The 17,088-nt window shown below is 37.8% G+C and overlaps 1 protein-coding gene across 3 annotated transcripts in view; it reads left to right on the forward strand.

Moving 5' to 3' along the window:
- Window positions 1-4,145: 4,145 nt before the first annotated feature.
- Window positions 4,146-17,088, forward strand: part of LOC150079651 (medium-chain acyl-CoA ligase ACSF2, mitochondrial-like) — a 180,548-nt gene continuing 167,605 nt past the window's right edge. For 2 of the 3 annotated variants that reach the window (XM_090383698.1, XM_090383699.1), the window contains exon 1: window positions 4,146-4,291. In XM_090383698.1, the coding sequence (XP_090239824.1) occupies window positions 4,203-4,291 (89 nt within the window). In that variant the 5' untranslated portion in view covers window positions 4,146-4,202. The remainder of the gene's footprint in view (window positions 4,292-17,088) is intronic. The other variant, XM_090383701.1, reaches the window with a different exon arrangement.

The following is a 17,088-nucleotide window of genomic DNA, read 5'->3' on the forward strand; positions in this document are numbered from 1 at the left end:
TAGTACCGCAGAGTTGATACGTTGCTCTGGGGTTACTGTTTCCCATATGCAGCACTTTACATTTGTCGATGTTAAACCTCATTTGCCACCTCTCAGCCCATCTGTTCAACCTGTCCAGATCCTGTTGCAGCATCATAGCGTCAGTATTGTCCTTAACGACCCTGCCAACCTTTGTATCATCTGCAAACTTGGACATTAAACTTGATATCCCATCATCAATATCATTCATAAACACCGAAAACAACAACGGACCCAACACTGAACCTTGAGGAACTCCACTAATAACATTAGTCCACGTTGAGCAGTGTCCATTGATTACCACTCTCTGTCTTCTGCCACTCAACCATCCCCTTATCCATAGCAGCAATTTGCCTCCAATGCCACACTGCTCCAATTTGTGCAGCAGTCTTCCATGTGCAACAGTATCAAAAGCCTTTCTAAGATCCAAATATATAATATCAAAGTTATTCCCTGCATCCAGTTCTTTTGTGACTACATCATAGTATCCAATCAAATTGGTCAGGCAAGACCTGCCCTTAACAAAACCATGCTGCGTCTGAGCTATAACTGAATTCTTCTCTAGATGATCCTGCAGTGCTTCTTTAACCAGTGCCTCCATTAATTTACCTGGAACAGAAGTTAAACTAACAGGTCTATAATTACTTGTGTCAGCCTTTGAACCTCCTTTGTGAATTGGGGTCACATTTGCACATCTCCAGTCCATAGGTACCTCCCCTGAGTCCAAGGAAGCTCTCATAATTATGGCTAAGGGTTTGCTTACTTCCTTTGCTGCCTCCTTTAATATAACTGGATAGATCCCATCCACCCCAGGTGCCTTTTTTATGTTTATCCTCAACAATCTCTCCTCCACTTTCCTCTCAGTTATTACAAAATCATCCAGCTCACTGCCAATGTTTACTTTACCTACATCATTCTCCTTCCTGAATAACTCCTCATGCGTGAATGTAGATGCAAAATACTCGTTTAGATTGTTAGCCACCTGAGCAGGATCCTCAACTGTTGAACCATCAATATCCAGTGGACCAATCTGATTCATCCCTTTCCTTTTCGAGTTCAAGTATGTAAAGAACTCTTTTCTGTTTTTCTTTGCATCCTTTGCCAAGGATTTTTCGTAGTCTGCCTTTGCCTGCCTAATCTCCTTTGTGACTTGGTTACAGACCAACTTATATCTATCATAGGCTTCCATGCCACCCATTAATTTGTATGTATCCCATGCATTTTTCTTCTCTGCCACATGTCTCATTAGTTCATCTGACAACCATTTAGGCCTAAACCTTGAACAATATTTCTTAGTTGGTATGTAAAGCCTGGTAGCCTCCAAGATTAGTTCCTTGAATGCTTCCCATTTTGAGTTTGCTGTTGGTAACATCATCAGTTGGTCCCACTGTATAGAATTTAAATACTGTCTCAGACCATCATAGTCGCCTTTACGAAAACAAAAACCCTTCCCTTTACCTCTGATGGTAGTTACCTCCTTGAGTAAATCCCACTTCAACACACTGTGATCACTGCCACCTAGTGGTTCATTTATCTGCAGGTTCTTAATGCATGAAGAATCACTACTGATAATCAGATCAAGAGTATTGCTCCCTCTTGTTGCCTCACGAACATGCTGATGTAGAAAACAATCATCCAATAAATCCACAAAAGCCTTGCTAGTGTGCGAGTGACCAACCCACAAATTCCAGTCAATATCTGGGAAATTAAAGTCCCCCATTATAAGACTCTCTGATTTACTGGCCCACTCTATTTCCCTGTACAACATCTTATTATACTCATCAGAGTCATTAGGCCTATAGCACACTCCTACTCTCATTGTAATATTAGTAGGAGGATTTTTTATGAGCATCAGCTACTAAGGCCATATTGGTCCATATATAGTGTCTGCAACTTGCGTGTTCTGTGGCAAATTTTCTGTTTTCTGGGCGAAAAACTCGAGTTGCGGGAGACAAACCATGCTACCCTTTGCCTCAGACCGACTAACTCAGCCGCGTTGTGAAAAGGCCCATAAAAATTCCTGACGTCATCGACGGGACTCAAACTAGGGTCTCTTCCACCTGGTGTAGGGGAGGATGGCAATTCTACCAAATGTAAGAGGGCTTTGGAGTACGTGACCTCGTTACCAATACTGGCGTCTTTCACATCTGGGACGAATCTATAGCATCCCGATGTGCTGAAAAAAGGACTTCATGTATTATTAAAGCACATTAAGTTACAAAAATGTCTGAGCGGTAGCACAGTGGTATTGTCACCGTCCTCCCCACACCGGGTGGAAAAGGCCCGGGTTCGAATCTAGTCGAACTTTAATTGGTTTTTTTCACTCCGTGGCTGAGATAGTCGGTCTCATGCGTAGATAGCTAGGTTTTCCCTCCAGAAACTGAGGTTTTTTCGTCCAGCAAAAAGGCAAATCGACCAGAGAACACACGCAATTTAGAGACAAAATAAATATATGGGCAGATGTAATCACTTACGGGGGACCCTAATATCATAATTTGTTTGTTTGTAGCCGATAAAGAAAAATAATAATTTACAGTGACACGTGTACGGGTCAAAACTGAAATATCAAAATGTCTTTGGCTCTAATGAAATATTTGCAATGTGGTAAAACTGATGCTGAGGTGATAGAGCAGAAGTTCTTGGTTTTTGGGCATTATTTTCTGCCTAATAATGCCGATTATGGATGCGTAGAGAGCTGCTAAAGGTAAAATTATCTACACTACAGACCATTGGATAAAAGTTATGGCATCCGCTCGAAAGAAGAACAAGTTTATCATCTGACGAATGACATCTGAAGACTTCTTTTCTACAAAAGTCTTAGAAAAGAATATAACTAGATGGAAAAGGAACCTTGACAATCAGCCTGTGAACTGGTTAAAATTTCAATGGATTTGTTATGAAAAAAGTCGATGTTATGAAATACTTTACAAGGAGAGTACTCAGGATTTTGTTTCTTTCCAAATTTTAAATGTGAAAACAGCTGGCAGAAAAGGAAGACCTATAGTCGGTGTGTAATATCCCATCTGAGAAATTATACTATGGAAAAAGGCCTATTTCAGAACTGAAGAAGCAAATATGATTAATATCTTGCCCTTTATTCCTCCGATGCATCACGCCTTCCAAATTTAACCAGTGAGGATGTAGAAGAAGAAGAGCTACACGAAGATTTATATTAAGTTATTTGCTTATGTATTATTAAATTTTGTAAATAACCGTGTTTCTTTTTCTAAATTTAAATAAATAGTATTGGAGTAAGTCGTTGTCTTCACTTTGCCATTAACCTTACGTATGGAGGAAGTGGTGTAAATCATTTCTGCACCCCAGAAAATCACAATGTTTCTAATATCTTTTAATTTTATTGATTTGCAATGAAATTTCACTATTCCGTTATAATAATGGTAGTGACAAAAATATTTAATCACAGTTCTTGATTTTTCTGCAACACGATTCGAGAAACATTAAATATCTCTAAAAGCATTAAATTGACTTACACCACTCTGATTCTCACCGTCTTATATGCAAATTAATAATAATATCCATAATTATGAAGATGATGATGAAGACGTATGATAATATTTTTATAGTGAAAAGATCGTGCTCCCCGAGTCCTCCCCATTCGGAAACTTTTTTTTTTTTTTTTTTCAGGGGACTGATCCTACCCCATAGTCGGTATTTCGTCGTCAATCAGAACTTATAACAAATTTGGAATAAACTTACAAATTTCGGATTACTTTTTTCCGTCTTTCTTTGTGGGTATTTCTCATGCTCTCTTCCTTAATTACAATTTTTAGCCACTTTATATGTTCTTAAATTCTTTGGCATCTAGCCTCAACTGACCTTCAAGTATCAAGTTGCATTTAGCAGCTATACAGCTGAATAAACAAACTTCATTGGCACACGTAGTATACATAGGAAAAGCAGCGATTTCACCAATTCCTCTCAGAAACAATGCGTGCAGGAAACGAAAATTATATCCCTGAGTTAGAAACGCATACAGTACTGTGGAACTTGGATCTTTTGGTGAAGGTCGTGTTAATATGCGCATGCGTCTTGCAACAAGAGAGAGTCGTATCCAATGGAAATCTAGTTAATTAGCAGGCGACCCCAGTGCCTCGTGTGAATTTAAACGACAGTTTCTTTCGTTTGGCTTGTAAAAACAAGAGCTAGAAAACTGCCATTTCGCTATGACGCGTCACATGAGTGTCATCCGTAACTCTGGTATAGTGAACTACTTCAGACAAGTCCTCCAGAATAAGTATCCGCGTAGAACCAGGTAAAATATTCTTTTGTAAGCATGAAAAGAAATATTTATTTAGTTGTCGCTAAATAAATTACATTATTACTCACTAACAATATTTAAATATTGTTACTGTTTTTCGTAATTATAGGCTTCGATTAGTTTTTAGTGGGTTCATTGCCTCCCCTGGTTTTTCAGTGCACACCCTTCTATTTTTTTCCGAATTGGGTGCGTTGTTACTGTCACTCATTTCGAAAAAAAAAAATCCTACGTTTCATTTCCAGATGGATTCTCAATAGAGATCTTGTGTTTCACCAGATTGCTGTTAGGGTTCAGGTGAAGGCAGAATTACTAACTGTGGGTTTTAGATCCCGAGACTCCGAGTACAGAGCTCGTTTTCCGAACCCATTTTAAATTTTTTCCTAGCCAATTTTGGGAAAAAAAAAAAAAAAAAACTTGCACCCAAACGAGCCTTATAAAGTACTATATAACCTAGAAAACATAATTTTTTTGTTTGTACTCTTTAATTTTTAAAACAGGCTTCTTTTGCCCATCGGTTTCATTACTGATGCTTGGGAATAATTAGGCAAAAAGAATCAAAACGAAAACAAACAGCACGTTTCTATTAACAGGAAAGCATGTGCACGCGTGACTTATAATTAAAATTTAAACTCTAACAAAGTTAAACTTGATTAATCATTTTGGTCCACTATTATCCCCCCCCCCCCCAAATTTTATTTTTTTTTTTCTAGGTCAGCATAGTTTTAGCATCCCTAGGTGTCTGGTTTTTGTTCCAGAAACTCTTGGATTCCTTCAGACATCCGTGAACACTGGCACTAGCCTATAAACATCCTACTTACAGAGACGATGTACTAACCCTTCACGAGCTTAGTTAAGAAACTAAGATAATATTTACATTTGCGTTAAAGAACTTAACTAAAAAAAAACCTGAATGGAACCTACTTTAAATACTCCATAAATATGTGCTGTACTTCAGTAATATTTCCAGCTTGATAAAACTTTCTCACAAACACATGCTGCTTAATACTGTTACTCTATTTCGTTCACAACTGCTTACAGAATATTTCACTAGAGGGCAAGTTTACATGACACCAAATTAACTCCTGTCCGAAGCGCATGTGCAATCAGATTAGAATTATATAGTCTTCTTTTGATGATAAATAAATAAATAAATTCTTTATTGCTGATAAGTACAGAACGTGTACTAGAGACAGTAATACTCATCACGGCGACATGGCCAGGAGTTTTACATTATAATATTGAGATTAATTGGCAAAACATTTTTTACCATTACATGGAAATTATTAGTTACACAAATTAAACATGTAAAAATGAAATTATAATAATGAAAATATGAGGACTGAACGTCATATGGAGGAAGTTATCCCAGTTCCACCGATGTAATCCACTCGAGGAGCATGTGACGGTATTTGTAGTCGGTAGCCATTTTTTGTAAGTCGACTCCAAGACGGAGCAGTGCCTGAATTTTGGGGAGTGCCTGGGCAGGTAGGAACCAACTACACAGTTTCAGCCGGTTGTATTTGAGGGTTAGTGTGGGCTCTGACCTCAAGGATGGCGGAGGATTGTGCCACTGACAGAAATCCCAGATGTTTGGGGCGTTTATCACTCCTGAGTACATTTTTACTGAGGTCACTAAACGCCTGCTGTCAATTAACCTCGGAAGCCTTTAGCTGCTCAGCCATGTCAGTTGTTCTCAATTGAGGGGGTCGGCGATGCTTATTTGTGGCCCATTTCAGGGTCCAGTATTCACACGAGAACACCGGTTTTTGAAGAGAGGGCGACGCAGATGCCCAGATCTCAGCTGCATATAAAATAGCCGGATAAACAGTGGCTTGAAGATATCTGGTAGTGGTTGCGGCATCATTGGAATGAAGTAGGTGTTGTTTCGCTCTCCAGCGTAGGGTGTTAAATCGCTTCCAGAGGAATGCCGTGTGAACATTAAATTTCAGCTTCGGATCAAAATAGACACCGAGATCCTTATGGCAGGTAACTACTGGGATGAGAGTACCTAAAACTGAAGGTTGAATTATTGTTGGTTGGTGTTTCAATGAGTATATCATTATTGCAGATTTTGAAGGGTTAAGGTTTAATCCAAACATCTTCAAGTAAGTTGAAAGGTCGGTCAAATTCTCTGTGATGGAAGACGTAATTGCCATTGGGTTTGCAGACGGTGGGATTAAGGTCAGAAACTTTATATCGTCGGCATATATTATAGCATCATCACGAAGATGCATGAAAGGAATCAGAATGGCTGAGAAGAGAAGGCCAGACAGGACACCACCTTGTGGGACTCCTGCATTGATTTTTCTTGTAAAGTGGGTCTTCTTCAAAGTGAGGTGGACACTTCTATTCTTCAATAAGGCGGTGATGACTTATTTATTAAATGTTTTTTAATGCAGGATTACCTTTAACTGTAAATTCTGGGATGGGAGGACATAATTCTTGCTTTTATTTGGTCTTAAATGAACTGCAACGAACAGGCGCTGAATTTTGATAAGACAGCAATGTATTATTTCTTACACAACAGAACGATACCAGACAGTACAGGTCGATGTTTGCATAATAATAATAATAATAATAATAATAATAATAATAATAATAATAATAATAATAAATAAATATATAAGAATACTATGCAGAAAAAAAAATCTCGCAAATCATGCACTTATAAATTTTGGTTCACATATTCTGAAAATTAAGAATATTGTTATAACCCTTAATACAAAATATTGAATCTATAATTGTTGAACATTTAAATAGTTTAATAAGCGTTAGATTTCAATTGATATTTAATTCCGTTACCTTATTATTTTTAAATATTTGATATATCTTTGACAGAATTATTACTGCCTCAATTGCACACTTATTTTTTTTATATGAAAATTCACTTTTATAGCTATCTAAGGCACAGAGCACAGATTAGTTAAGGATAGTTAAGATAAGAGTTCTCATCTAATCTGTGACCCCCTTTTCCAAATCTCCGATCAGGAGATGATCGGAGATAGAGGCGGTAGCGAAAGAACTCCTGGAAGTTTATCACGTAAACTATACGTTTTTTATTATTATTTTCTTGCTAAAAAATAATTTGCTAAATATTACTTATTAAGAAAAAAATTACTTAAAAGAACTTCCATGATATTTACTTATATATATTTGTAATTTAATAATAATCCCAAATTGAGTAGAGTCGGACCTCTCTTTAACGAACTTCCATATAGCGAATTTTTCTATGCAAAGAACTTTTTTGATATCCCCTTGGTCATTACATTGAAAATAGTTTCCGTATAACGACTGATTTCGAGAGACCTGGGTACATATTGTTCACACCTCTGGCCTTTAGGCAATAGAGCTGACTCTGTAGAAAGCTCGAATTAAGAGCTAAAGGGATTTATTCCATGAATTAAGAGCTAAAGGGATTTATTCCATGAATTAAGAGCTAAAATAGTCTACAATTTAGTGGTGCCCGTAAAACACTGCAGGAGCAAACTGGCTAACCACGGCGCGGGATAGAAAAAGATGGAAGGTTTTGGGAGAGGCCTTTGTCCAGAAGTGGGTCAGCATTAGCTAAAAGGAAGAAGTAAAACCTATACAACCTATACAATACTGTATCGAGAAATCGCGCTGGTTAACTTCTAATATGTGTCCACAGCCATTGGCAAAGATTAAGGCATATTACCGACGCGAACTGGTCTGATCAACCTGTTTTCTACTGTTATCTATTAGATAATTAGGAGAGAGTGATTTTCCTTTATCCCGGAAATTCATCTGTTGTTTCGGAGAAATGAATCATCCACACTTACACTAAATTTCACCTGTCTCTGTTTACATGGTAGGTACAAGTGATCCCTAATTTCAGTTTTGTTTTAGCTGCAGTGCAAGTAACTTTACAGTGTCTAAGACGAAATCCGTGAGTGTAGTGTGAAAAAGTGAAGTGCTTAATAATGTGGATCGGGCCGTTAAAAAGAAATTGCTTTAAAATTTGGTATTTCTGCCAAGTAGTTTGTCAACCATTTTGAAAAACTGTTTCGATTTTCTTTGAAACTGTTTGAGGAAACGGAACCCAATCGAAAGTGTGCGAAAGTAGGACTTTGTGAAGGTGATCCAGTTTTTGAGTGGATGAAGTTGATTCGGGGCCAAAACGTGCTAATATCAGGGCCATTAATAAAAGGAAAGACTATAGAGTACGCATCTTTTCTGGGGCATAAAACATTCCAAACCAGTTCTGGTTGATTGGGCAAATTTAAAGAGCGCCATGACTTACTCCAAAAAGTTATTTTTGATGAAAGTGGAATTGCAGTCGAAGGAGACTGTACCCATTGGAAAGAAAGTTTTGAAAAAAAGTTATGGAGGAATACGAGCCCAAAGACATATTCAACGTTGATGAAACATATCTATTTTTTAAATGTTTGCCGAACGATACACTGACTTTTAAAGATGATAAATATTTAGGTGGTAAAAATAGTAAAGAGACAATTATAGTTTTGGTTGGTGCAAATATGGCTGGTAATGAAAAACTGAAGCTTTTGGTAAAGACAAAAGTAAACAACCCCGATGTTTCATAGGAGTAAAGTCGTTAGAGTTGGACTACAATTACAACAAAAAATCTGGGATGACAAATGAAATTTTGGATAGTAGATTTTAAATTTCGATAGAAAGATGACGAAAGGAAACGGAAAAATCTCGTAGATTATCGACTACTGCCCTGCCCAATTTCACTCGGTAATTTCGAAACTTACAAGCGTGAAGCTTGTTTTCTTCCCTCCGAATACCTCGTCTAAACTGCAGCCAAAGGGACAAGGATTTGAAAATGCACTACAGAAGGGGCATACTGAAAAAAAATATACTGAGAATAGAATCTAACCAACCTATACATTTCTATTATACAGTTGCGGATGTGCATATCAAAGTTGGCGAAAGTATGGAGTCACGATATGAGGAAAACAACGATTAAGAATTAAGGGATGACAAATGAAATTTTGGACAGTAGATTTTAAATTTCGATAGAAAGATGACGAAAGAAAACAGAAAAATCTCGTAGATTGTCGATTACTGCCCTGCCCACCTTCACTCGGTAATTTTGAAACTTACAAACGTGAAGCCTGTTTTCTTCCCTCCGAATACCTCGTCTAAACTGCAGCCAATGGGACAAGGATTTGAAAATGCACTACAGAAGGGGCATACTGAAAAAAATTATACTGAGAATAGAATCTAACCAACCTATACATTTCTATTATACATTTGCGGATGCGCATATCAAAGTTGGCGAAAGTATGGAGTCACGATATGAGGAAAACAACGATTAAGAATGGTTTCGCAAAAGCAGGTTTTGTTAAAACTTAATTAACAGCGATGAGAGGGATGAACTACTACAATATATTGAACAATCTTGGGAACAGTTCCAAGCGAGGCTTGATCAATGCAGAAATTGTTCTTGACGAATTTCTAGGAGTTGATAATGATGTCATAGTAACTGGATATCCGAGCGACTCCAACATTTTGGAGCTTATTTAAAGAAATGGTGACAATATCGACGATGAGTTTATTATTATTATTAGCCATATGGTGCAAGGAAGCCTGAGGCTTATGCTGCACCAGCCAAAAAAAATTTGAGTACCCTGAGAGAGAGAGAGAGAATCACCAAAAGAGAGAAGAATGATGATGAAATTATGATATATATCCAGCTCAGGACCCTGGGTGTGCCAAGCCCATACTCACAAGATATGAGCCCCTGGGAAGAGTTCGATGAAAATGAGGGCAACAAAGGGAATAAGGGCCAATATTAAACCTTCCAAATAAGAAATGTTGGCAGCATTTGAAACTTTGCGTCGAGGCCTTCAGTGCGAACAAATGCGAATATTTTTATGAATAGTGTACAGTAGAATCCAGCGAATAACAAAAAATAACCAAATATTTTACGACATAATTCTTAAAAGTATACTAATATATTGTGCGCATCATGTAAGTAATCATTTCTTAATATGTATGTATTAATAAATTAATTGTTTTAAAATGTTAGAAAATTTATTCATTCCCACTTATTTCTGATTTAATTCCCATCTTATCATATTTCTGAATTTACAGTATTTTTCTTTGTTGACAAGGTCATATTTCTTAACAACGAAATTTCTGTTTAACGATTTTTTTCAAGGGAACGATTGATTTCATTATATAGAGGTCCGACTGTATATACGAGATAAACCGGGAGACCCAGAAGTACACATCAACGGAGCCTTTACATACAAGTAAAAGTAATAAATCAATGTCTAAATTAGAGGTCGAAAGTCCAGTTCCGGTCCTTGTTAATATCATAGTTCAAAACAAAAGTCGGTCACTTTGCAATGCATACTAGAGTGTGGTCCTAGGTAGGGGCTAAAGGATCTATAATCCTCCTCATGATCAAAATAATAAAATCATGTGGATTTTTATTTATTAATTATTATTTTTTTACTATTACATGATAGATTAAAGCTTCATGATTCCCAGGACGCTGCTTTAACCCTTCTTCCCCCTTTTGAAAATCCTGAGACCATCCCTTGGTGCATTAAAATAAATGCATCATATAATTTTATATTTATATAATTCTGCAACTAGCATATTTTATTTAAAACAGAAAACACTGTAAAAAAAATGTGATAAATTGATCTTATGATTTGGTTATTTTTTAAAGTAGCTAATATATTACGAGAGAGATTGCTGGTCCCTAGTTTGCAACTTTTTTTTTTCACATGATTCAAGTATTAAATAGTTTTGTAACTTATTTACATATAATAATATGCAATAATACCACATTCTTTAAAATGGAATGGAATTTTTTTTTCTCTACCATTCTACGACCAGGAGAAAATTACAACAAAACCAGGAACCCGAACATGATATAATTAAACCTGGAGGAGCAGCAACTCTAAACCAATCAGAGGAATTCAAAACAACTAGATGGAAAAGAGCAATCAAAACAGAAAATATAGTATAGGTCAATTTACCAGGAATGCTTCGTGTCTGAGGATTGCTGAATACGAGTGTTTTTTTTTTTTTTTTTTATATGAAACATCTTTGGGGCATCTACAACCGAGTAAATTTGATCGGTCACGAAAAATGCATCACGGAAGTGGCGTCATCCGCGGCCTCCGCCAGAGGAGCAAGATCCAAGGCAATAGCCTAATTACCCATTTGATTGTAGCCATTTGTTGAACAGTATGACGTCACAATCATACTTCCTGCAGTTACTACTGCAGGAAGTATAAATCCAAAAATACAAGTATTTGTCATATGACCGCAACAATACAAATATTTGTCAAAAATTTCTTTTTTCATTTCGCATTTTTGTTACATTCCATTGTTATTTCGTAATCATATACAAATCAAAACACCTAAAATAATGTGATGGATGCTTCACATAAAACCACCTACCGGGGGTCCTCGGCACACGCGCCATTTTTTCTTTCTTTTTTTTCGAATTTCTATCGCCAGGCCTAAAATATACTGAAAAATATATGAAAATAATAGAAAAAGTAACATGTCTTAACTCATCTGTCACTTTTTCACCGTTGATGAATTTATAAATATGGCATCGTTTGAGGAAAAAATCATTTTAACTAGCTGTAGTAACTTCTTCTGGTGTTATAACCCAGGGTGAGTCTTAGTCTTCTCAACGATGTTCCACCAATAAGGCCTCCCAGAAGTGAAACTTCTCCTACTTGTTATTTTCATGATCTGTAAGTCCTCTTCTACGTCATCCAACCATCTCTTCCGCGGTCTTCCTTTTTCCCCTCCTACCGGTAGGTTTCCATTCCATTATCCTCTTAGTTGTTCTGCTGTCATCCATTCTCATAACATGTGCCAACCAGGCAAGTCTCTGGCTCTTCACAAATCTGACGATGTCCGCACCCTGAATAAGATGGTCAAGTTCATGGTTCATTCTGATCCTTCAGGATCCATCAACGTCTTGTACAAGCCCAAAAACTTTTCGTAAAATTCTACACTCGAAACCCTCAACAACTGCTCATCTTTACTCGTTAATGTAAAGAACACACAACCAAATTTCACAAATGGTCTCATGAGGCTTTTATATATTCTTAATTTTATATGTCTGTTGAATACTCTACTAAACATCTGTTTCCACTCAAGATACGGGACTTAATTTCATTAGTAATAGAGTCGCACTGGTTTATCTGCGAACCTAGATAGGTAAAATTTTGAACATGCTCAAAAGAGAAGCCGCTAGTTCTTAAATTTTCTATGTTATCTGTCGTTCTCCGGAATTCCATATGTTTAGTCTTTGCTTCATTTATCCTAAGTCCTCTTCTTTGTGCTTCACTATCCAGCCTAGCCACTGTTTCTTCCAGTGCTCCTTTAGTCCACTGATAATAGCGACGTCATCAGCATATGCACAGACGTGCACTGTCTTTGTGCTTATGTGTCCAGTCATTTCTAATTTTCTGACAGCAGCCTCTAACACAGTAGGGGTGCATCGCCTTGTCTAACACCAACGTTAGTCAGAGGGAGTCGTCAACTCGTTCTCAATTTTCACCACTACCTTAGAGCCAGCCAGGGTTGCTTTTATGAGCCTAACAATCTTTGCGGATATGCCCAGGAGAAGGAGATCATTTATCCGCATTGCCGCAACTAGGATATATAGAAAGAAAAAGAGAGAAGCTTTGAGCAGGAAGGTCTACGAAATGGTGGACCATCACAACAAGAAGGAAAGTAGAAAGTTTCATTAGAAGAGTAAAGTACACAGAAATTTCGATCAAAAGATATTGCATGTAGAGATAGTGAAGGAAACTTGCTGACTGAGAGAAAGCTGTAGAGACACAAACAATAATTATATACAGTAAACCCTCACTAATCCGGAGTAATTGGGGAGAGAGGTAATCCGGATTAGTGAAGCAAAAGATAGCCCTAAAAGACATAAAATTTAGAACACAAATAAATGGGAAATGTAATGATATAGGTAGTGCTGATGATGTAGAAATAATGAAGGAAACTTGCTGACTGAGAGAAAGCTGTAGAGATACAAACAATAATTATATACAGTAAACCCTCACTAATCCGGAGTAATTGGGGAGAGAGGTAATCCGGATTAGTGAAGCAAAAGATAGCCCTAAAAGACATAAAATTTAGAACACAAATAAATGGGAAATGTAATGATATAGGTAGTGCTGATGATGTAGAAATAATGAAGGAAACTTGCTGACTGAGAGAAAGCTGTAGAGATACAAACAATAATTATATACAGTAAACCCTCGCTAATCCGGAGTAATTGGGGAAAGAGGTCATCCGGATTAGTGAAGCAAAAGATAGCCCTAAAAGACATAAAATTTAGAACACAAATAAATGGAAAATGTAATGATATAGGTAGTGCTGATGAAAATACATTTTAAAAAATCACTGTAGAGCCTTTATTTAAAAACTATAAAAAGACAATACAGTTATCAATCGATATATAGATAAATGTATTGTCTTTTTATTCATTTATCACGTGGCGCTGGCGTCGCATGCCAACGACACGTGATCATTCTGTGAACAGGAATACCACTTAAATACAGCTCCTTCCAGCAACATTTCGTTTGGCTTTTTTAATGTCTGTCTATCTGATACACTGCTTATATCACTCCCCACATCGAATATTAAAGGAAATGTCTTTATAGATTTTTTTGTTTATTAATATCTGATACAGCCTATTATCTGTTTATTAATATCTGACACATTAATATCGGGAATTATTAGCGGGGCCCTGTTTGTTTTTTTCTTACCTTCAGAAGTTAAAAACAACACTGATTTTATTGAAAGTGAGTATAAATTAAAAATTACATTTTTAAATAACGTCCTATGTTCGATATCAAACAAGACATACACATTGAAAATGAAGTACAGTATACGCTCCATTTTTCTCACATTTTCAAGTCAACTCGCGCAAGTACTATCGAGTGACGATCATGTGGGTAAGACATTGGTAGGCTCGTTGATAGAAACGCGGAAATTCACAGATGGTTTAGATTTTAGACCATTTCAGCGCGGGGCCTGTTAGAAGGAACCGGGTAAACATGATTGGGGCAGGCCCTGGGTAGATATAAGATAGTCTGTAATCAAATCACAAAGGAGGTTATTCAAGCAAAGGCAGATTACGAGAAATCTTTGGCAAAGGATGTAAAGAAAAACAGGAAAGAGTTCTTTACTTATGTAAACTCTAGAAGGAAGGGAATGAATCAGATGGGTACACTTGATATCGATGGTTCGATTGTCGACGAGGTAGTTGACAAACTGAATCAATATTTTACATCTACATTCGCATATGAGTTATTAAGAGAGTAGAATTCCGGAAGTTTATCAAACTGTACAGGGAGTTAATGATGTTGTAATAAATGTGAGCAAAGTGGAAGAGCAATTGTTGAAGTTGGACATAAGAAAGGCACCTGAGGTGAATGGGATCTATCCAGTTATATTAAAGGAGGCAGCAAAGGAAGCAAGCAGACCCGTACCATGATTACGAGGGCGTCCTGGGACTCAGAGTAGGTCCCCACGGACTGGAGATGTGCAAATGTATCCCCAATTCACCAAGGGGGAACGAAAGGTGACACAAGTAATTACAGACCAGTTAGTTTAACTTCTGTTCCGGGCAAAATAATGGAGTCACTGATTAAAGAAGTGATGCGGGATCACCTAGACAAGACTGTAGTAATAGTTTAAACGCAGCATGGGTTTGTTAAGGGAAAGTGTTGACTGACCAATTTGATTGGATACTACAATGTGATCACAAAGGAACTGGATGCAAAAAATAATTTTGATATCACATTTTTGGATTTCACGAAACTTTTTATATTGTTGCGCATGGAAGACTACTGTGCAAGTTGGAGCAGTCTGCATTAAGAGCAAATTGCTGCTATGGAGACAGGGATGCGTGAGTGAGCGAAGACAGAGAGTGATGATCAGTGGAAGCTGCTCTTCGTGGACTAATGCTATTAGTGGGTATTCCCAGGGGTCAAGTTCCAATTGTTGTTTTCTGCATTTTTTGATGATATTGATGATGGTATATCAGGATTAACGTCGAAGTTTGGAGACATTACTAAGGTCGGTAGGGTTGATAATGGCAGTAAGACCAGTACGCTACTGCAACAGAATCTGAAAAAGTTGGGCAGGTGGGCTGAGAGGTGGCAACAGAAGTTTAACAAGTGCAAAGTGCTGCATGTGAGTAGTAGTGTCCTAGAGTAACATATCAACTCTGCAGTACTACACTCAGGGTAGTGGAGAATGAAAAAGACCTGGGAGTAATTGTGCAGTCAGATATGAAGTTTTCTGAGCAATGCAGACAGGCTGCCAGTGCAGGTCATCGGGTTTTTCAATCATATACAGGAATTTTGCTAGCAGGGAGATTATCCCTTTCTATAAGGCAATGGTCAGGCCACACCTTGAGTACTGCGTTCAGGTCTGGAGGCCTCATTTTAGGAAGGATGTAGATTTGCTTGAGCGTTTACAGAGAAGGGCAACAAGATTGGTGAGAGGAACGAAGGAGTCCTCTTACCAAGAGACGCTTAAGTTCTGCAAATTGCAGCGTCTGGATCAAGGCGACTGCGACGTTCGGCCTTCAACGGGTTGAGCAAGCTTAATGCTGATGGGATTATAGTAATAGTAATAGGGGCATGTGATGCAAGCGTATGGGCTTATGTAGCATCAGCCAAAAAAAAAAAAAATCACACAACCATTCCCTCTAAAATTTGCTCCAGTTCCTCCTTGAATTTATTTAAGCTATTAATATCCACAACGACAGATGAAAGTTTGTACCAGCAATTAGCCACTGACTAAAAGCAAATTTCGGCACATTTATTCTACAGCTGTCTTTCCTCAATTTGAATTTATGCCCCCTTAAGTTCGTAATCTGAGCAGGCGGAAAAATCCCATCAGAATTCAGTGTGCTGAACCGATTCAGGCCTTATACACCTCAATCAGATCACCTCGCAGGTGCCTAGTCTTCAGCCGCTGCAATTTGCAGAACTTAACCTCTCTTGGTAAGAGGATCCGCTCATTCCCCTCACCAATCTTGTTGCCCTTCTCTGTACACGCTCAAGTAAATCTACATCCTTCCTAAAATGAGGTCTCCAGAACTGTATGCAGTACTCAAGACGTTGCCAGACCATTGCCTTATACAGAGGGACAATCGCCTCATTTTCCCTGCTAACAAAATTCCTATATATCATTGACAAAACCCCATGACCCGCCCTGGCACCCTGGGTGCATTGCTCTGAAATCTTCATATCTGACTGCACAATTACTCCCAGGTCTTTTTCATTTTCTACCATCTTAAGTGTAGTTCCACACAGTTGGTACGTTTCTCTGGGGTTACTTCTACCCTTATGCAGTACTTTGCATTTGTCAAGGTTAAACTTCATTTGCCACTTCTGAGCCCATCTGCCCAAATTTTCTAGATCCTGTTGCAGTAGCACACTGCTATTACTGTCATTAACAACCTTGCCAACCTTTCATCTACAAACTTCGACACTAAGCCTAATATACCTTCATCAATATCGTTGTTAAATATACAAAACAACAGTGGGCCCAACACTGAACCCTGTGGGACTCCACTAATAACATTAGTCCAAGAAGAGCAGCACCCATTGATTACCACTCTCTGTCTGCTTCCACTCAACCACCCTTTTATCCATTGTAGCAACTTACCCTTAATACCATTCTGCTCCAATTTGTACAGGAGTCTTTCATGTGTAACAGTGTCAAAAGCTTTCCTGAAATCCAAATATATGATATCAAAATTATTTTTTGCATCCAGTTCCTTTGTGACC

Source organism: Mastigoproctus giganteus, chromosome 10 (genome assembly GCF_048544385.1).
Source record: "Mastigoproctus giganteus isolate SK-2022 chromosome 10, ASM4854438v1, whole genome shotgun sequence".
Lineage (NCBI taxonomy): Eukaryota > Metazoa > Arthropoda > Arachnida > Uropygi > Thelyphonidae > Mastigoproctus > Mastigoproctus giganteus.